Source organism: Vigna unguiculata, chromosome 8 (assembly GCF_004118075.2).
Source record: "Vigna unguiculata cultivar IT97K-499-35 chromosome 8, ASM411807v1, whole genome shotgun sequence".
Lineage (NCBI taxonomy): Eukaryota > Viridiplantae > Streptophyta > Magnoliopsida > Fabales > Fabaceae > Vigna > Vigna unguiculata.
In genome coordinates, this window is record NC_040286.1 from 32,735,078 (window position 1) to 32,751,688 (window position 16,611).

General features: G+C 35.9%; 2 protein-coding genes across 2 annotated transcripts; one reads left to right on the forward strand and one right to left on the reverse strand.

Moving 5' to 3' along the window:
• Positions 1-656: 656 nt before the first annotated feature.
• LOC114194711 lies at positions 657-2,908 on the forward strand. Its single transcript, XM_028085085.1, has 5 exons — positions 657-1,093; positions 1,192-1,515; positions 1,613-1,982; positions 2,064-2,180; positions 2,269-2,908. The coding sequence occupies exons 1-5, from the start codon at positions 866-868 to the stop codon at positions 2,376-2,378; spliced, it is 1,149 nt and encodes a 382-aa protein (XP_027940886.1). The 5' UTR covers positions 657-865; the 3' UTR covers positions 2,379-2,908.
• Positions 2,909-7,677: 4,769 nt separating this feature from the next.
• On the reverse strand, positions 7,678-14,838 carry LOC114193217 (surfeit locus protein 2-like). Its single transcript, XM_028082937.1, has 5 exons — positions 14,509-14,838; positions 14,039-14,136; positions 13,451-13,864; positions 8,169-8,223; positions 7,678-8,041 (listed from the first exon to the last, which is right to left on the reverse strand). The coding sequence occupies exons 1-5, from the start codon at positions 14,739-14,741 to the stop codon at positions 7,963-7,965; spliced, it is 879 nt and encodes a 292-aa protein (XP_027938738.1). The 5' UTR covers positions 14,742-14,838; the 3' UTR covers positions 7,678-7,962.
• Positions 14,839-16,611: the final 1,773 nt, after the last annotated feature.

Here is a 16,611-nt window from a genome sequence, read left to right on the forward strand (position 1 = left end):
TCGAAGCAAACATTTAATTTGAAAAATATAAAAACTGTGGAGGAAAGGAACATTACGGAAAAGACCCCATCGTTATCCGAATTTACACTCTCAAGGTCAGCATCAACGGTGACCAAAATAAAATAAATAAATAAATAAAATTGAAAAAAAAATGGTCAAAAACTCAGAAGCCTAAGAATTTAAATTTTGAAGTGAGTATTGGGAAAGTCCAAAATTTTCCAAAAGAAGGTAGGGACAAAAAAAAAAGAGTGGAATTAGGTGAGTGAAATGGAAGTGGAGGAGTCGAAAAATTTGAAATTTGATTTGAAAAAAGATAAGAAAGGGTAAAAAGAGAGATTTTGAATGATGCCATGTGTTGTGGCGCTTAATTAATTTGAAAGATTATTTGAAGTTTAGGAGAAATGGGAGGTGAGTGGCAGCATGCAAGGACAAATGTCCCCAACCACTGGGCCACTCTTCCAGTTGTTTACACTGCAATTCTCAATTCTCAATTTTCTCTCTCTTTCATTTTCATACGCACCAATATTTTTATTTTCAAGTGTCTAAAAGGGACCCTGAAACCTTAATAAAAGCAACTTGTCTTCTTACATTCTATTATCCTCCAACGCATCACAACACAACACAACACTCTCTTTTACTTTCTCTCTCTCTTTTTTTTTTTTTTTTTTCATTCGCAGTGTGGGTCCCACCCTGTACACACAGCTGGGTCATTATTAAATCTTCCTCAACCAGCAACTTCAGCTTCCTCGTTCCCCTTCATTACCCTCGTAACTCGTAACGGCTTCATACCGCTTTTTTTACTTTTTCTTCTCTCAAGCGTCTTTCCTTCTTCCAACCTTTGCTTCACTCCTTCACTCTCTCACCCATGGATGAAGCTGAGTTTGACGCCGCGTTTGGCTTCCCGTCCGAGTTTCCCTACGAGTTTCACTCGCCCGGGGGCGAACCGGTCGAGTCCGGTTCGACCGGGACTGAGAGCAGCGACGAGGAGGACTTCTTCGCCGGGTTGACTCGCCGACTCAGTCATGCATCGCTCTATGACACCAAGAAGGAACAACTGCTCACTGTTCCAATCTGCAACGGTGACAAGGCTGAGGTAAATGATGGCCGGAACGTGCGGTTTTGTTTTGTTTTGTTGTTTTTTTCTTTCCGGTGGACTGACGGTGTTTTTTGTTTTTCTGGGGGTTTTTGCAGAGTCAGAAAATGAAGGCTCGGGGTTTGGCTGGGTCGCCTCAGTCTATACTGAGTGGTATCGGAAGCTGGTCTGGTCGGAGTGGCGGTTCCGGCGACGGGAGTCCGAACGGGTCTTCTCGTGTTCCGTCGCCAACGACGACGCCGTTTAAGGCGACGAATGATGCGTGGGATGTGCTGTACGCAGCCGCAGGGCAAGTTGCGAGGTTGAGGATGAACGATGAAGTCTCTTCGAAGTTTGAGTTTCAGAACGGGGGAGTTTTTGGGGGTGTTTCTCCGGCAGTGGTGGCGGAGAATGCGTTTTTCGTGAACCATGGCGGTCCACAGGTGAGTTATTTACAAACGCGTTCAAGTTGTTTGTAAAAATGCGTATAAGAACTTGCATGTTGAAATCGGGTGTTTACTCTTTGTTTTCCTTGCGTAGGCTCGGTACCCGCAGGTGAGACCGGAGCAGATGCTGAAGCAGCAGTGTGGTTCGGTTTGGGGAAGGCAAGAGAAGGTTGCCTGGGTGACCCAGCAGCACCAGCCACAAGTTCAGAACAGAGTCCGTGATTTGCGTGAGTTTGGGTATGACTATGAAGCTATGAACTGCACACGCGCTTTGCCTCATTCTGCATGGCACCGTCCTCTTCAAGTGAAGCCACAGAATCAGCCGGTGTCGCATTTCGGAACCGGGTCTCGACCCGGTTTGCAAGCTGGATCTGGCGGTGTTAACAAAAGGGGTTGTGCTGGAACAGGGGTTTTCCTGCCTCGTCAGTATGGGGCCCCTCCCCCTGAATCTCGCAAGAAAACAGGTAATTTACTTAACCCCCTTGACTAAGCACTGTTTCTGCTGATTTAGCGGTTTTCTGATTGTTGTTTTTGTTTTGTAACAGGTTGTGCTGCTCCGGTTTTGGTCCCAGCTAAGGTTATCCATGCTTTGAACCTCAACATTGATGACATCAATGCCGCTAGCCAACAACGTTTTTCTGGTGCATTCGGGGCGGACTATGGTAAGTGGGTTTTCAAGTTAAGCAAAACATTTTGGAGTAAACTTGAGTTCTTCCCCTGCTAACCTGTTTGAGTTCGGGGTTCTTGTAGATGCTTTGTTAGCAAAGAGAAACGCTCTGATTCTGCAACAGAAGTTCAACATGCGGCGAGAGGATGCAGCCAACCATGAACTTCGCTTGCCTCAGGAATGGACGTACTGACTAATCTGATAGTTCAAACAAAGATTCAATTTCCAAAAGTTTAATTCGGCGAAGAAAGCAAGCTAGTGAAAAATTCGTAGGGAAGTTTATTAGTTTAAATTTTATAATATAAAGATGAGATTCAAGAATGTGTTTTGGGTAGTTTAGTGGCAATAAACATCCGGTTTTTGTGAGAGATGCAGCTTTGGGATCTGTTAGTTGAAGAAACAGTGAAAGATAGCAGTTTTAGGGGACGGGTTTTATCTCTGATTAAGAATATATTTATTATTTTGTAATAAGTGGGGTTGTTTTTCTTCCATGTTAAAATTAATGTTGTGGAAGAAGGGTAAAGAGCTTGGTGCGTTAGAAGAGGGTTCATGTCTAGCTGGCAGAAAAAGTGTTGGAAGATTGCCCATAACTCTTTGTGAAAGCTCTTACTCCTTATAGAATAGTATGTAATAAGGTATACTATATGTAGTAAAGGCAACTGTTGTGTAATTCCATTATCCTCCATATCTCTATCATCCTCCTGTTCAGAGTTTGCATTTTAAGCCTTTCTTGATTTTCTTATAGAATTTGTGCTGCCACTGTGCATGGGTTCATCAATATGTTTGACTGGTATTAATTTTTGAGTATTGCTAATGCCAGTAGTTATTTTCTTTTAAAAGTAAAGTTGTGAAAAAGCAAAAAAATTAATTAAAAAAGGATACTAGAGTACTGGTTAATGATACTGTGTGGGACATATTGGAATTGAAATAGGAAAGATATTTTCACTAGAAAGTAAATTTGAAAGGTCATTATCAAGTAAATGGAGGGAAGAAGAGCAGAAGGAAAGGAAGATGAAGGTGTAAGCATTGGGACAGGGGATGCTGGTTGAAGATGGGAGGGTACCTCTGATGGGTCCCTCTCTGAATCCAGTGTTAGGACCCTCTCGTCTCGGTTACTACCCTCTTCATATGCATTCCCGCCCCTTTTTATTTATTTTATTATTATTTTTATCCAAAAACCGATCTAAAGAGTTGTCATTTTGAAATTCGTGATTTGATTTGGGACATTTCTTTTCTGATTTTGACCTGGTCAAACTTTTCATTATTATATATATATCTCTCCTTTTCAAATTTTATGCTTATTTGAAGCAAATAATTGTTTCTATAGTTCTTATTTAATGTTAATTTATATCTGATTTAAAATACTAATATGCCCACTTTCCTATCTATAGCACAATTTTAATGATTATTTTATTAAGCTAGATCCATTGATCATAATTATTATCATTGTTTTTAATGTATGGTTATTTAACACTTTTTCCACAACATGATCATCTAAGCATTATTGTTGCTTAACGGAGTATCAAAATAATCTGGCCTTGTACGGGTAACGGGATATTGATTTTCATTAGGAAATGCGAATCTTAATGAATTTATGTATACTCACACGACAGGGTAGCATAGATCGCTACCCTCCTTTCCATGATTCTCTTAAGAACAGACACATCAACATATTTTACCGAAAATGAAAAAATAAACAATTTAAATGTATACAAAACATACGATGAAAATGAAATTTTTAAAAATCATTTTTATTATCAGTAAAACCAGTAAACAAATCATTTATAAACCTATCTCAAGAAAACCAAACCACAATCATATGTAATAAGTGCTTTGTTTCATCAAATAAGCGTAGAATGATGATTATATTCATTTACGATCAATAAAAAATAAAACTGATAAGAGTGACCTTATGAGTGTGTTTTGTAATAAAAGAAACAATTAATGAATAACAGTTAAAGGATTTATGGACGGCACGTTATATAGCATTAAGAACACATCAGCTTAATAAATTATGCAGTTAACTAGTTGTTGTACTTGCTTGTTTAAGAATCAATAGAAGCCTTCAACAAATACTTTTTTTTTTCCATCACAATTTTCTCCACATGTCTCCTTTGGTGCAGAGGGAAAACGCACATCTATTTTGTTTTTCTTATTTTCTTATTGCAAGTGCCCTTTTGAAATTTCACGTATTATTAACATTATTATTTTCCAGATCAGCTTACAAATTTGAAACAGACACAGAAAGCAAATAAATATTTTGGATGGTAAAATAAGTTTTTAACATTTTTTATGGGCTTAGTGAACATAGTTTTGAACACGTAATCTAGTTTTGATACCAATTGTTAGGATCAAGTGCTTATCACTAAATCAAAATCATAGTTCTTAGTTAAGAAGCAATTCTTTTTACTTAAGAGTGCAATAACCCAAACATCACGATTATAACTCAACCCACTTGGTCTTCTCTTAGCAATTGTTTAATATGGAATCCCACTTAGATTGTGACTTTGTCCACCTAACCTCTGTCACCGGCCAATTGTATAACCCGCAACATAGTATAGTCCAGCCGAAAAAAGAAGTGTGGTAATTGTAATTAAAACGAAGAAGATGAAGAAAAGGGTAATTATGCGTGACATGATCCTACGTAAAAATGTGTAAGATTTTGTTATATTAATCGAAGTGGTTGACTGGTGGTGAGGTAGTGGAATACAGCTATAAAGTTTGTGACAGAGAATACTAACATGGCAGATGAGATGGGTCTTGGAATAGGGATAAACCTCAGGCTGAAAGACCCAATCGCAACCTTTGTGAGCATGTGGGGTAACACACACACTAGGGTTCATCTTCACTCATTTGGTTTTTGCAACTTATGCAAGCAAGCACATAAAATAAAACAACCCTCTATGTTTCAATCTACTCTTAGTCACGTGTGGCTACCTATGTAGCTAGATCAAACGATGTAATCCAAAACCCAAAATCATTCTTTCACTTACTTTGCCACTAAGTATCATAAACATGGCAACATTTCATTTCACTGTGAATGTGAATGGATTTTTACTTTGAGATTGTTGTAATAATAATAATAATGGTTTGGGAAGCATAATAGGTCATTTTGGTGCATCGTGGGTGGCTGAAATTCAAAAGGGAATAAACATAGCTGTCTTTTCAGAGATGAGTGAGTTGGTGACAGTTCATAGATAGCATGGTTTTTATTTGCTTAATTGACGCTCTAAGTTGTTGTCTTTTACCATATGAGAGGGTTTATAGGAGTAAGAAACGTAGGATTGTGAAGTGGTTAGTACTAGAAATGGTGCAAGTAAAAGGCAGAGATTGAGGTCGGTGGCGGTTGTTGCGTCTTATTAATTGGTTTTGTTTTGTTTGGTTACTTACTCACTTCTTAATCAACACCCAATAAGGATGTTAGATTTGTCCCTATGGAGCAACAAAACAAACAACCACACTTCTGTCTCCATTCAAATTCAATTATTGCCATTTAAGCCTATTGTTAAAGGATTATCTACTATGCCATGCTCCCAATTAATCAATTCAATCATGTGTCTTGTGTTGGTTATGTTTTTTTTTAACCTAGTTGTCCTTTTTGTGTGATACAAATTGAGTGATTCAAATTCTCTATTGGTTACTAAAAATACATTATATTAACACTTAAATTTTGTTTTTCCGAATAAGTTTCATATTATTTGAGAGTCGAAGTTTTAAATACATCTTTCTTTCTTTATTTTTTATGGTATTTTTAAAGATAAAATTGTGATAGAACTTTATACTCTAAAACAAACAATACTTTAAAAATACAGTCGTTGTTTCTATCGATCCTCTTGATATTGGATTGAAACACTTTTCATATATATTTTAAAAGGACAACAGATAAACAATATTGATGATGAAATTGCAGCTTGCACGCCCTCATATGGGTTTCTTGATTTGATTTGGTTTTGTTGGTGGTGGAATAGGCCCTTCTCTTTAAAGAAAGAAAGATAAGTATTGATGAAAGGTTTTGTGCGTATTCATTCACTATTATGGACTTGTCTTTGCCACCAAGATACCGAGCAAAGCCTGCAAAATAATTTAAAGTAACGTGCAAGAGGAGATGGGTTGTCAACACGTGGAGGGTCACTGATAATATCATGTTTGATGTGATCATTCTTTTGCCCTTTCTTTTTTTTTTTCTTCTGTCTTTTGACGAATGGGTTTCCCTTCTGCCCTTGCTTGATTTCTGGCCCATATCTAGCCGTAAATCACGTTTCTTATGGGCCCACGGTCCATCTATTTTTTAACACTTTTCTTCATTCCATCTACAACCATTATAACTTGCACTTGCCTTTTGGCATGTTAAATCACAAGGTAGTTAGTTTCACTTATTTATTAACATACTCCAAAATGTTGCTAATATTTAATTATGGTGTAATGTGTGAATGCTTAATGCTTGTTGTGTATTGTGGGTGAATTATGGTGACACGCTAAAAGTACAAAGGGTGTTGAGCGTTTGAGTAACAATACTAAGTGAGTGTACGGAGTTTGATGAAGCTAGGTACAGTGTTGGCGTCATTTATATGCTATTCTTCGAGCCCCACACCGCGCACGTTCTTTTGCGTTCATTCATTTTGTTAATACGAAAACAGTAACATCGTTTACAATTCATAATCCACTCTCCATGGCGTGCACATAAGTCAATCATTTTGCAGCTACCATTTTGTTTGAGAGGGAAATTCGCCGTTTGTGATCAGGTTTTCATTTTCACTTTTTTTTTTCTTAGTTATTTAATTAAAGCAATTGGTTTCTGAAGCTATTGTCAATGATGTAGATATGTGGATTATGGAGGCAACTATATTTTGAATTATAATAAAGGGAATTAAGATGGATGAATATTTTTATTATATCTATGGACCTTTTTTCTTTTTCTTTTTCTTCCTTATTACCGGTTTTATTGCTTTAAAATAATTTTAACCTTTTAATTAAAGAGTTAGTTCTCAGAATTTTGAATTTGCGGATTAATAGTGTAGTGACTTTTAACTTTTCAATACTATTGGTAATTATTTTTTATAATAAATAAATTGCATCACATCAATATCAAATTTTTTAGATTTGAGTAACTAAAATAGATTCGAAATAAAGAATCAAAACAGAAGTTACTTCGAATTTTAAACACTAAAAATATCTTTAGAAATTTTATTATTTTTATCGTGGATTGCTTTATGATAATGGTACTTTTATTTTTAATCCCACCTTTTTCTGACAGATTAGTCGCATTCTTTATATTTAATAGATCATAAGCATGTGTGGAGTACGCAGAAAACTGTAGATCAGGGTAAAAGCTGCCATAATTTTCAAGAATGGTCGATGTAAAAAGATTTTGAAGAATTAAAAATTATTCTATATATATTTTTTAAAACAATTATTATAAATAGTTAATTATTACTATCACTATTGCAAATAATAATAACAATAAATAATAAAAAAATACTGTCAATGTGAAGGACACAAAATTATGAACGATCATCATAAAGAACTTTTGACCTTAAATAATATCATAAGCACACCTGCAATTGATTGCATGCTTAATTTTAAGACTTACAATTAATCCAATTTCATGCTACTTCTGATACAAATATGATGATAAAGCAGCTGCTCAAAACAAGAAAAAATTGAATAGGTAATGCATTTTGTACCCATGTGCGAATAGTGTGGGTTGACATAGTTTGATACATGCACCGAAAAATTGACTTGTGATTCTCTAGACTAAACTTGGCTTGCAAACAAATCTAAGCGTGATGGTTCTTACTTTTCTTCTTTCTTGTAGCAAAGCTGCTCGGTCCAATTTCTATTGACATTCTTTTTGTCCTGCAGAAAATAGAAAATTCAACATATATATTGTGTCAGTCTAGGAAACTAGACACTGCTAGTAAAATCTTACTTAAAAAATTCAGAAACTGTATCGTTTCCAATATTTCACACTGAAAAAAATTACCTTGATGACAACTCTTCTGACTCCTTGCAATCCTCAGCAGCATCACCATCACCATCTGTGAGAATAAAAAAATCCTCTGCTCAATCATAGCTTATCATACTCCAAAAATTAAGGAAAAACATGACAGATCAAACAAGAAACAACTAATGGCATGGGCATGTACTCATGTCCAATGGTGTCAAACTCGGCTATCATAAAAACTTGAAGGATAAAAATGGTGTAAAAGATTAGTAACTCGATGATGCAAAAATCAACAAGATCCTAAAATGCTTCCTAAAACTTCAAAATTATATTTATATAAATGCATATGCATAAAAAGTAATATAGATAAGAAAAACTAATAGCTCATACTTGTCATAATAACTACGAACGGAAAATAGAGTATTTTTTCATGTAACGGAGGATTATAAACCCAAACAGGTCAACACACTCCAAACACCTAATTCTGCTATTATGCAAGAAGCCGAAACCTGATTAGGAACATAATTAGAAACTTCTTCCCGAAGCTCTCAAGGTAAAGTGGACTCCACTGAATTATTTCCCTAGGCTAACTTCAACCGGAATGTTGCAGCTCAAGAAGTTTATGGGCCAAAAGAGCCACTGGTCCACAAGGTACATGAGACACCTAAGGTATGCAAGGTGTAATGTGCACAAAAGAAAGCGAAATCCTCAAGCAGAGGTGGCATGAGTAAGTGGAGAAATTGTTACAAAACAGAGTTGGCAAGAGTAGTGAGGAGGTTGTTAGCCGTGGGAGAATACTTTAATTATAAGTCTCATGAGACAGGGGAGACAGGGTGATGAACTGATTTTCTGTTAAGAAAAGCTATGCTTTGGGCAAGTGGAGGTTTCCTCCATTTGTAGTTTCCTTTATGTACATGAATCTTGACATAATCAAACTGTGCCATTACGCTAGAGACCGTCCAAATTAGCAAACTCAATAACTTCAAGAAATTACCATAGAGGTTCGTGGTACCCGTGTGGTTGTGTGCGTTAAATTTCAGCTCTTAGATTATCACCCTGGTAGTCGGTGAACAGATTATGTTAAAGGAAAACCATAAACATGATTAAGGGAAATTTGGCCATTATTAGGCCGTCCCTAATCGAAGAACATTGAAGAACACTATAAATAGAGGTCAAAAGTATGGTGGTTGGTATATTAAATACATATTTAAGACTGATTTAATCCGCTTAACCATTTGACATTGAACTGACTTGAGCGTCAGAGTATCTTTAGCCAGTACAATTGATCAGTCTTGAACGAACATGACACCTTGGCATTGAGGAACATCACGAGTAATGACAGATAAGTTGTGTAGGAGAACGCTCGCCCCCTTTAACCCGAAACATTTTGACACCCAATGTGGGGTCGAGAGATTACCTTAAAACCCATATGATGACTACAAGGAACATGACGAGCAACGTCACTGGAGAAGAGATACACAGCGATGAGATGGAAGTGAGGGAAATGATGAGAAGGATGCAAAAACAGATGGAGGACATGCAAAACAAATACAAAAAAGATTTGAGGGAACTCCGAGTGGAGAATGAGGCAAGAAAAGAGCAGGCAAAATTCAGTGCCATCAACCCTAAGTATGTTTGCGATGCAAACCCTAGAGCGACCGATCGTTACCGTTCGTGAAGAATCTATCAAGGAGCCACATGGACAAGCCATAATTGTTCATGCGAGTACTAGAGCAAGCTAGGGTTATAACCCAACAATTGCGCCTATCGACCCGTTCGCGGTGTGTCCCTTCAACCAAGAGATCTTTCAAAACCCCTCTCCCCGAGCGGTGGAAGTTGCCGAAAGTAAAGAAGAACGACAGAATCACTAATCTGGACCATCATGTCAATCTTTAGGAATCAAATGATGTTCTATGCTGCAAGTGACGCCATTTGGTGTCGAGTTTTTTCTACTTCTCTAACAGGAGACGCATTGGAATGGTTCTTCGACCTCCCATCACACAACATTGATTGTTTTTGTACCCTGAAAGCTAAATTCAGAGCCCAATTTGTTGCTAGTCGAACAGTCGCGCTCACCTTAATGGCCTTCGTCAACATCCGACAAGGCAAAGACAAATCATTGCGAAACTTCATGGAACGCTTTAACAACGTCTCTATGAAGACCAAAAACTTGTTACCAGAGGTAGCCATGCACCACTTGGTTACCTTGGTGAAAGCCGAGCCTTTTGCTGATAAGCTCAGCAAGAAACCGGCCAAGAGGACGAACTAAGGGAGAGAACCGCTCAGTTCATGCACATGGAGGATATAAAGGACTTTCGCAATCAGATCCGAGCGGAACCCCCTGGAACAGAGAATCACAAGGTGGAGGACAAGAAACCGTGTGGAATAGCGAATGGGTCCATGTAAAAGAGGAGGAGTGTGCACGGTCTATGAAAACCAACAAATTGCGCACGAATGTTATTCTACTAGATTGAAAATGATGCCCTAACTAGTAGCATAACCCGAACTACATTGGCCAACAAATATGGACGACCACATAGAGCAAGAAGGAGAAACTAATGACCTACAAGTAGGAAAAAATCAAGGGTAGGTGACCAAAATCAGCACTGATATGAACCCGCAGAGCGAACAAGTACCAATAGCCGTGATCGAAGAAGACAAAGACCTCTTCATGCGGGCCTTAGCGGATATGTGAGGCATACACCCGGGCGTCATGTTCCACAAACTAGCCATATTTAGAAAAGCCTGACCGCTTGCCCAGAAGAAGAGTTGGCTCGAAGAGAGACGAAAAGCCCGACCGGTGGTGGAGGTTAAAAAACTGAAAAAAGTCGGTTTCGTTCGAAAAATCAAATATACTACATGGTTGGCAATGTAGTTCTGGTTAAAAAGCCAAAAGGTCAATGGAGGATGTGCACCAACTTCACGGATCTGAACAAGGCTTGTCCTAAAGACGCATATCCACTCCCCAGTATCAACCGCCTGGTGGATGGAGCGTTTGGTCACAACATGCTCAGTTTTGTGGAAATCATGACAATTGTTGCTATTTTGAGACCATTGGAAATTGTTCAAATGCTGCAATACTATCTTGAGACCATTGGAGATCCCTTTTATTAGCAAATCAGTGACAAGTCTTGCTATTTTTCCATAATTGCTAATGAACCTCCTATAGTAACATGTGAGCCCTAAAAATCTTTTTAAAGACTTGACACACTCAAGAATATATTGTTGTAGAATTGCTTTCATTTTCTATGGACCCATGGCTATTCCCTCCATGCACAGAAATTACATGCCCTATGTAACTCTGTTTGAGCAAACTCACTTCTCCAAATTTGCATAGGATATGTGTTGTTGTAATGTACTAAGAACCTTTTTTTTCTCAAATCCACCGATTGTTCTTTCCATGATTAACTATGGATTAGTATATCATAAACCTTTTGAGGTAGGGCTATAAAGTTACATTTATATACCACATTGGAATGTAGTTGGGGCATAGGTTAGCCCAATAGGCATGACTAGAGAGATTAATAATGTCTTTGATTAGTTCAAAAATGCAGTCTAAGGAATGTTTGGCTTGTGCATATCAATCTTGTGAGATCCAACTTTTGAATCCAACGTAAAAAAATTGGGCCCCATGTAACTCATCTAGCAGTTCCTCAAAATGACTTCCTCAATGACGGGACTAAGGGGATTTGTTAGCTATAGTAGCCTTATTTCAAGCCATTAAGACAAATCCTCCAACTTCCATTCTTTTTCTTCACTGGCAAGGCAGGACTGGAATAAGGACTATAGTTGGGCCTAATAATTCCTGAACTCAACATTTCTTTCTCTAGCTAGTCAATTTCATTCTTTTGAAGGTGTGGGTACGTATAGGGCACATTTAGAGGACTTACCCCATATTTTATGGGAATTCTGTGATCCACTGACCTGTTTGGTGGCAGTCTTTATGGTTCAGCAAAAGCAGCAGAGAATTCCTCAATAATGTATTATAACTCTCTTCATTCCCAGCCTCCGGCGGATTATTATTTCTTTCCTTCAAGGACCTGTGTTCCCTGGTTTCTATCCCCCATATATTGATACTGCCTCTATCTGTGTCCCCTTCATCAGAGCTTGTGGAGTAATAAAAGCTTTTTACAGCTGGGGATCACCTCTAATTTCCACAACCTGACCTTGTTCAACAAAGTTCATTGTCAAAGTCCTCCAATTTACTTTTACATTTGCTAGAGTGGTTGACCATGACACACCTAAAACAAAATCCACTCTAAATTCAAATATGAAATACTCCTCAATATGAGCATACTCACCGAACAGAAACTTAATATTTTGCAGAGTCCTGCTGTTTGTTTTTTATGCCCATATCCTAATTTTACTCTAAATGGTGGAGTTTGCTCCACCTGTAAACCCAAACTGCCCACCAACTTAGAAGAAAAAAATTTGTGGCTAGCTCCACTATCTATCAGCACCAAAACAGGTTGCTACCACAAATTTTAAATCCAGCAGGTCAAACCAATTGTTAGGATTCTCAGGATCAAGAAAAGAAAAACTAAAGGAAAAGGTTCACTCGTGAATTTATTCCTGAACCAATAGCAAAACAGATTACAAAAGGGAATTGTATCCTTTCACACCAGATAACTTGACTCCACAAACTAATATTCCAAGATGATCCCGTTAAAACAAACAGAAGTCTACTTGTAAACATTTTATAACAAAAAAGGTGAACAGATATAACTGTCACCCAACCTCTAAAAACAAAGCTTAATTCGTACTCTTAAACTGCTTCCTGTAATAACCTCGTCAAACCTTCTCCTGAACTGGAACATTGTGTTGTCTAAGAACCCATTTGTTGGCTATGGAAACCTAATAAGCATTGACCTGCTGGATCTTCATTTGTAAAGGTAAAGTGGATCCATGATTCCAAGAATCTTGCACTAAAACTTACTCCACAAATAATCCATACAACATGCAATCCCTCTGCATGTTAGCATGTGAACCCCAACCCCTTCCCAAAACTGGTAGCATTGAAAGAATTGATGAGTTTATTCACAGTTTTGACAACACTGTTCAAACCATTATTTAGGCATTATCTTCAGTATGAAGACAAGTTATAAATCAGCCAAGCGCTTGTTTCAGAATAATTTCGAATCAGTAACTCATGACAAGCATTAAAATTTAAAATCGATCAGGCTATCCCAATTAAGTCCAGCAGAAGGAAATTAACTCAATCAAAAATCAATTCTACCAACTTTGAAACAAAAAACTCTATGTTATTAACTGTCTAAGTTCATTTGACATTAAATGTAGAGTGACATGAGGGGTATACATACCGATTACATTCCCATCTTCAATTTCCTGCACTGACTCAGACTCAGACTCGGAACCCCATCGATCTCCTCCATCATCATGGTCCCACCGATCACCAACAGGAGGCATCCAGAAGTCTTCATCTTCTGTGTCATTATCCTCAACTTCTGTGTCACTATTCTCAACGGGAGACTTCGTAACTTCTGATCTAATCTCTTCAATTGTCGTGTCCTTATTCTTTTTCTTCTTCATTCTATCCTTTTCTCCAGGATTTGCACTTTTCGACTCCAGTAAGTTCTCCTCATCAATCCCTTTGTTCTTATTCTTCTTCTTCTTCTTCTTTTTATCCTTTCCTCCACCTTCTGCACTTTCTGACTCCTGTAAACTCTCTTCAACTTCCATTCCTTGGCACGATAACTTCTCTTCTTCCTCTCTCTCTGTTCACACAAAAAAAAATGTATCAGTAAACAAAGCTCCCAATATCTATACTCAATCACAGATCACAGAATCTGCAAATACTAGCAGGAAAACTTAGTCTCGCTTCATTATTGAAGCCCTGGCATCACTCCTAATCCAATATTGAGTGAAATAAAAGACATAACATCATTGACCTAATTTATTGAGAAATCTTTTCCCACTCATATGCTTCCAGATATGTTCCTCTGACTTATTCACGTTGTCCCCAGTCAGCTTACATATCAACTTTGAACTGAAAAAGAGGAACAAAAACAACTACGTCAGTAACATACTCCACAGACACAGAAAATGGGGACAGAAAAATATGTAACAGTTGAAAATTGTCACATTTTCATGTACAGACTGTGTTGCTACTTCATACAAACAGATTTCACACAAACTCAGTCGAAAATTCACAATTTTTAAAACAATATTTGATGACAGACATATGTTGAAGTTTTTAAGAGCTTTGTCAGCAAGGTTTCGATATTATTCTGTTAAACCTAATCGAACAACGTAACATTGGTTCGACAGACACACGTGAAGGCCTGAAGGCAGAGAGTAACAAAAATCAGGGAAAAAAAAAAAGTGGGAAAGAAAAGGAGAAAGGGAAATTGTAGTTTACCGACAGAGAGGGTCTTGTTTGAACATGTTGAGAGGGGCTTTGCGGTTCGTCAAGGCGAAATCGATGAGACCCAAACGACATTTTTTGCTCTGAGAGTAGGACGCTATGTCCTTAGAAAGGACCTCGTGCCCAGTTTCAACGCACCTGAAACGGGCGTTTCCCAACTCTGTGAAAGTGGGCGAGCCTAGCAAGTTGGTCCCTTCCTTCTTTCCACTGTCTTCGCTGGTTGCCATTGCCTCACTCTGTCCTTGCAGGATCCTCTGGAAATTGTGGTATTGTGTTACCAGACAGGGTTTTAGGTTGAAAAATTGGAAGACCTAATTGCACTTTAGACCTTTGATTTATCAATATCATTATATAGAGAACTTCATACTTTGTATACATATCTTTTTCTAATTCTATCTTTTTATAAGTAAATTTTTTTCTAAATTAAGATAATCATTTTGTTGATTTTATCTTTTAAATATTTTATATATTTAATCTTTTTTAATTTAATTATTTTTTAAATTAAATAACTGTTTACAATACAAAAGTTATCTAAGAATTAAATAAAAATATTTTTTATTAAAAAACACAAACATACGTGAATATGTTTCCTATTATAATTTTCTTAGTAGCAGGTAGCATTCAATCTTTTCATCTTTTCATTATAATAATAATAATAATGATAATTAAATATTAAAATAATGGTAGTTATAATTATTGTCTAATTGATTAAAAGATTAAAAGATGAGGAATATAAATCCCCGTACTTTGTCTATTCCGTTATAGTAATAAAAATATATTAAAAGTTAATTATTATATTAAAATTAATTACAAATATATCTATACTTTCTATTGATAGTATAAAAAAAATATAAATTAAAAGTAATTGTAATTCATTTTATTCACTTTTAGAATGTCATAATTCTAAGAGTAATAGGATAATATGTAATTTTCTATCAAAATAAAAAAGGAAAACTATAGTAACATATTTATATGAAAATAGTTATAAAAACATATATTTTTTCTTTAAGAAATTATGATTATAATTTACAATAGAAGAAATACTTTCAATTTTTATCATAAGTTTCTATATAATGAAAATAAAATATTGGTAAATAAATATAAAAATACAAATGGTAAAGGGGGTAAATTAATGTACTCTAAAATAAAAGTTGCAAAATTCAATCCCATCATTATTAGTTAGATATTAAATACCAAAAGGAAAATTAGTAGCTTTTGTTGTGTTGCATATGTTAATGTTTATAACAAGTCTGAAAATGAAATCTTAAATTTATCCATAAATATTATTTCTTTAAATTTTTATTCATTCTTTGCAACAAATAAATATGGTCATAAAATCAGGAAATATAAGCTTAATGAATCTAATTGGTCTCATTCAAAATATCTTGGTTAAAGTCTTAATTTATCAAATTATTTATTTTAGTTTATGAATAAATTAATTTTAATTCATGGCAATTTTTTAAGGATTGTGCTCATTGAATAAGGTTGATCATCTCCATTGTGCACATCTGTAGCTGATAATTTTTGGCATGTCCGAAAGAGCTTTTGGGCCGAAGTTGCATACCAGCCCAATCCAGGTAACACCTGAGAAATTGAATTACATAAATTGCATATTTGGATTCTCATCTACTTGAGACTGCTTTTTCTAAAGAATGCATAATCTATATCCACTCTTACGATATTGGTATGACATGTATATCTGTTGATTTGGAAAATAATAAAATATATATTATTTGATATACAACCATTATTGAATAATGTATAATAAATATATTATTGTTATTTTATAAATTTAAATTAAAATAATATATATTAAAATTATTAAAATAAAAAATTATAAATTATTATCATTATTAAAATATTATTATTTTATAGATTAAATATTACATTAAAAAAATATCAAATGTATATACGTGTCTCATATTAAAATATCTAATTTCTTACGTTTTGACATTAACATGTGTAATTAACATCAAACCAAAAACTCTCACAAAGAAAAGAAAATAAAAGAAGAAAGATAATATTTAATTCCTCCAATTTTTAATTTCACAATTTTTCCCTTAATCTTTTTCGCAAATTTGTTTCATGCTGTTTTAG

Coding starts and splice junctions, on each gene's coding strand:
- LOC114193217 (XM_028082937.1), bottom strand. CDS start 14,741: ATGGCAACCAGCGAAGACAGTGGAAAGAAGGAAGGGACCAACTTGCTA. Junction 14,137..14,508: donor AAACAAGACCCTCTCTGTCG/GTAAACTACAAT, acceptor CCTCTTTTTCAG/TTCAAAGTTGATATGTAAGC. Junction 8,224..13,450: donor TGAAGATGGGAATGTAATCG/GTATGTATACCC, acceptor TTATTCTCACAG/ATGGTGATGGTGATGCTGCT.
- LOC114194711 (XM_028085085.1), top strand. CDS start 866: ATGGATGAAGCTGAGTTTGACGCCGCGTTTGGCTTCCCGTCCGAGTTT. Junction 1,516..1,612: donor TGAACCATGGCGGTCCACAG/GTGAGTTATTTA, acceptor TTCCTTGCGTAG/GCTCGGTACCCGCAGGTGAG. Junction 2,181..2,268: donor TGCATTCGGGGCGGACTATG/GTAAGTGGGTTT, acceptor GGGTTCTTGTAG/ATGCTTTGTTAGCAAAGAGA.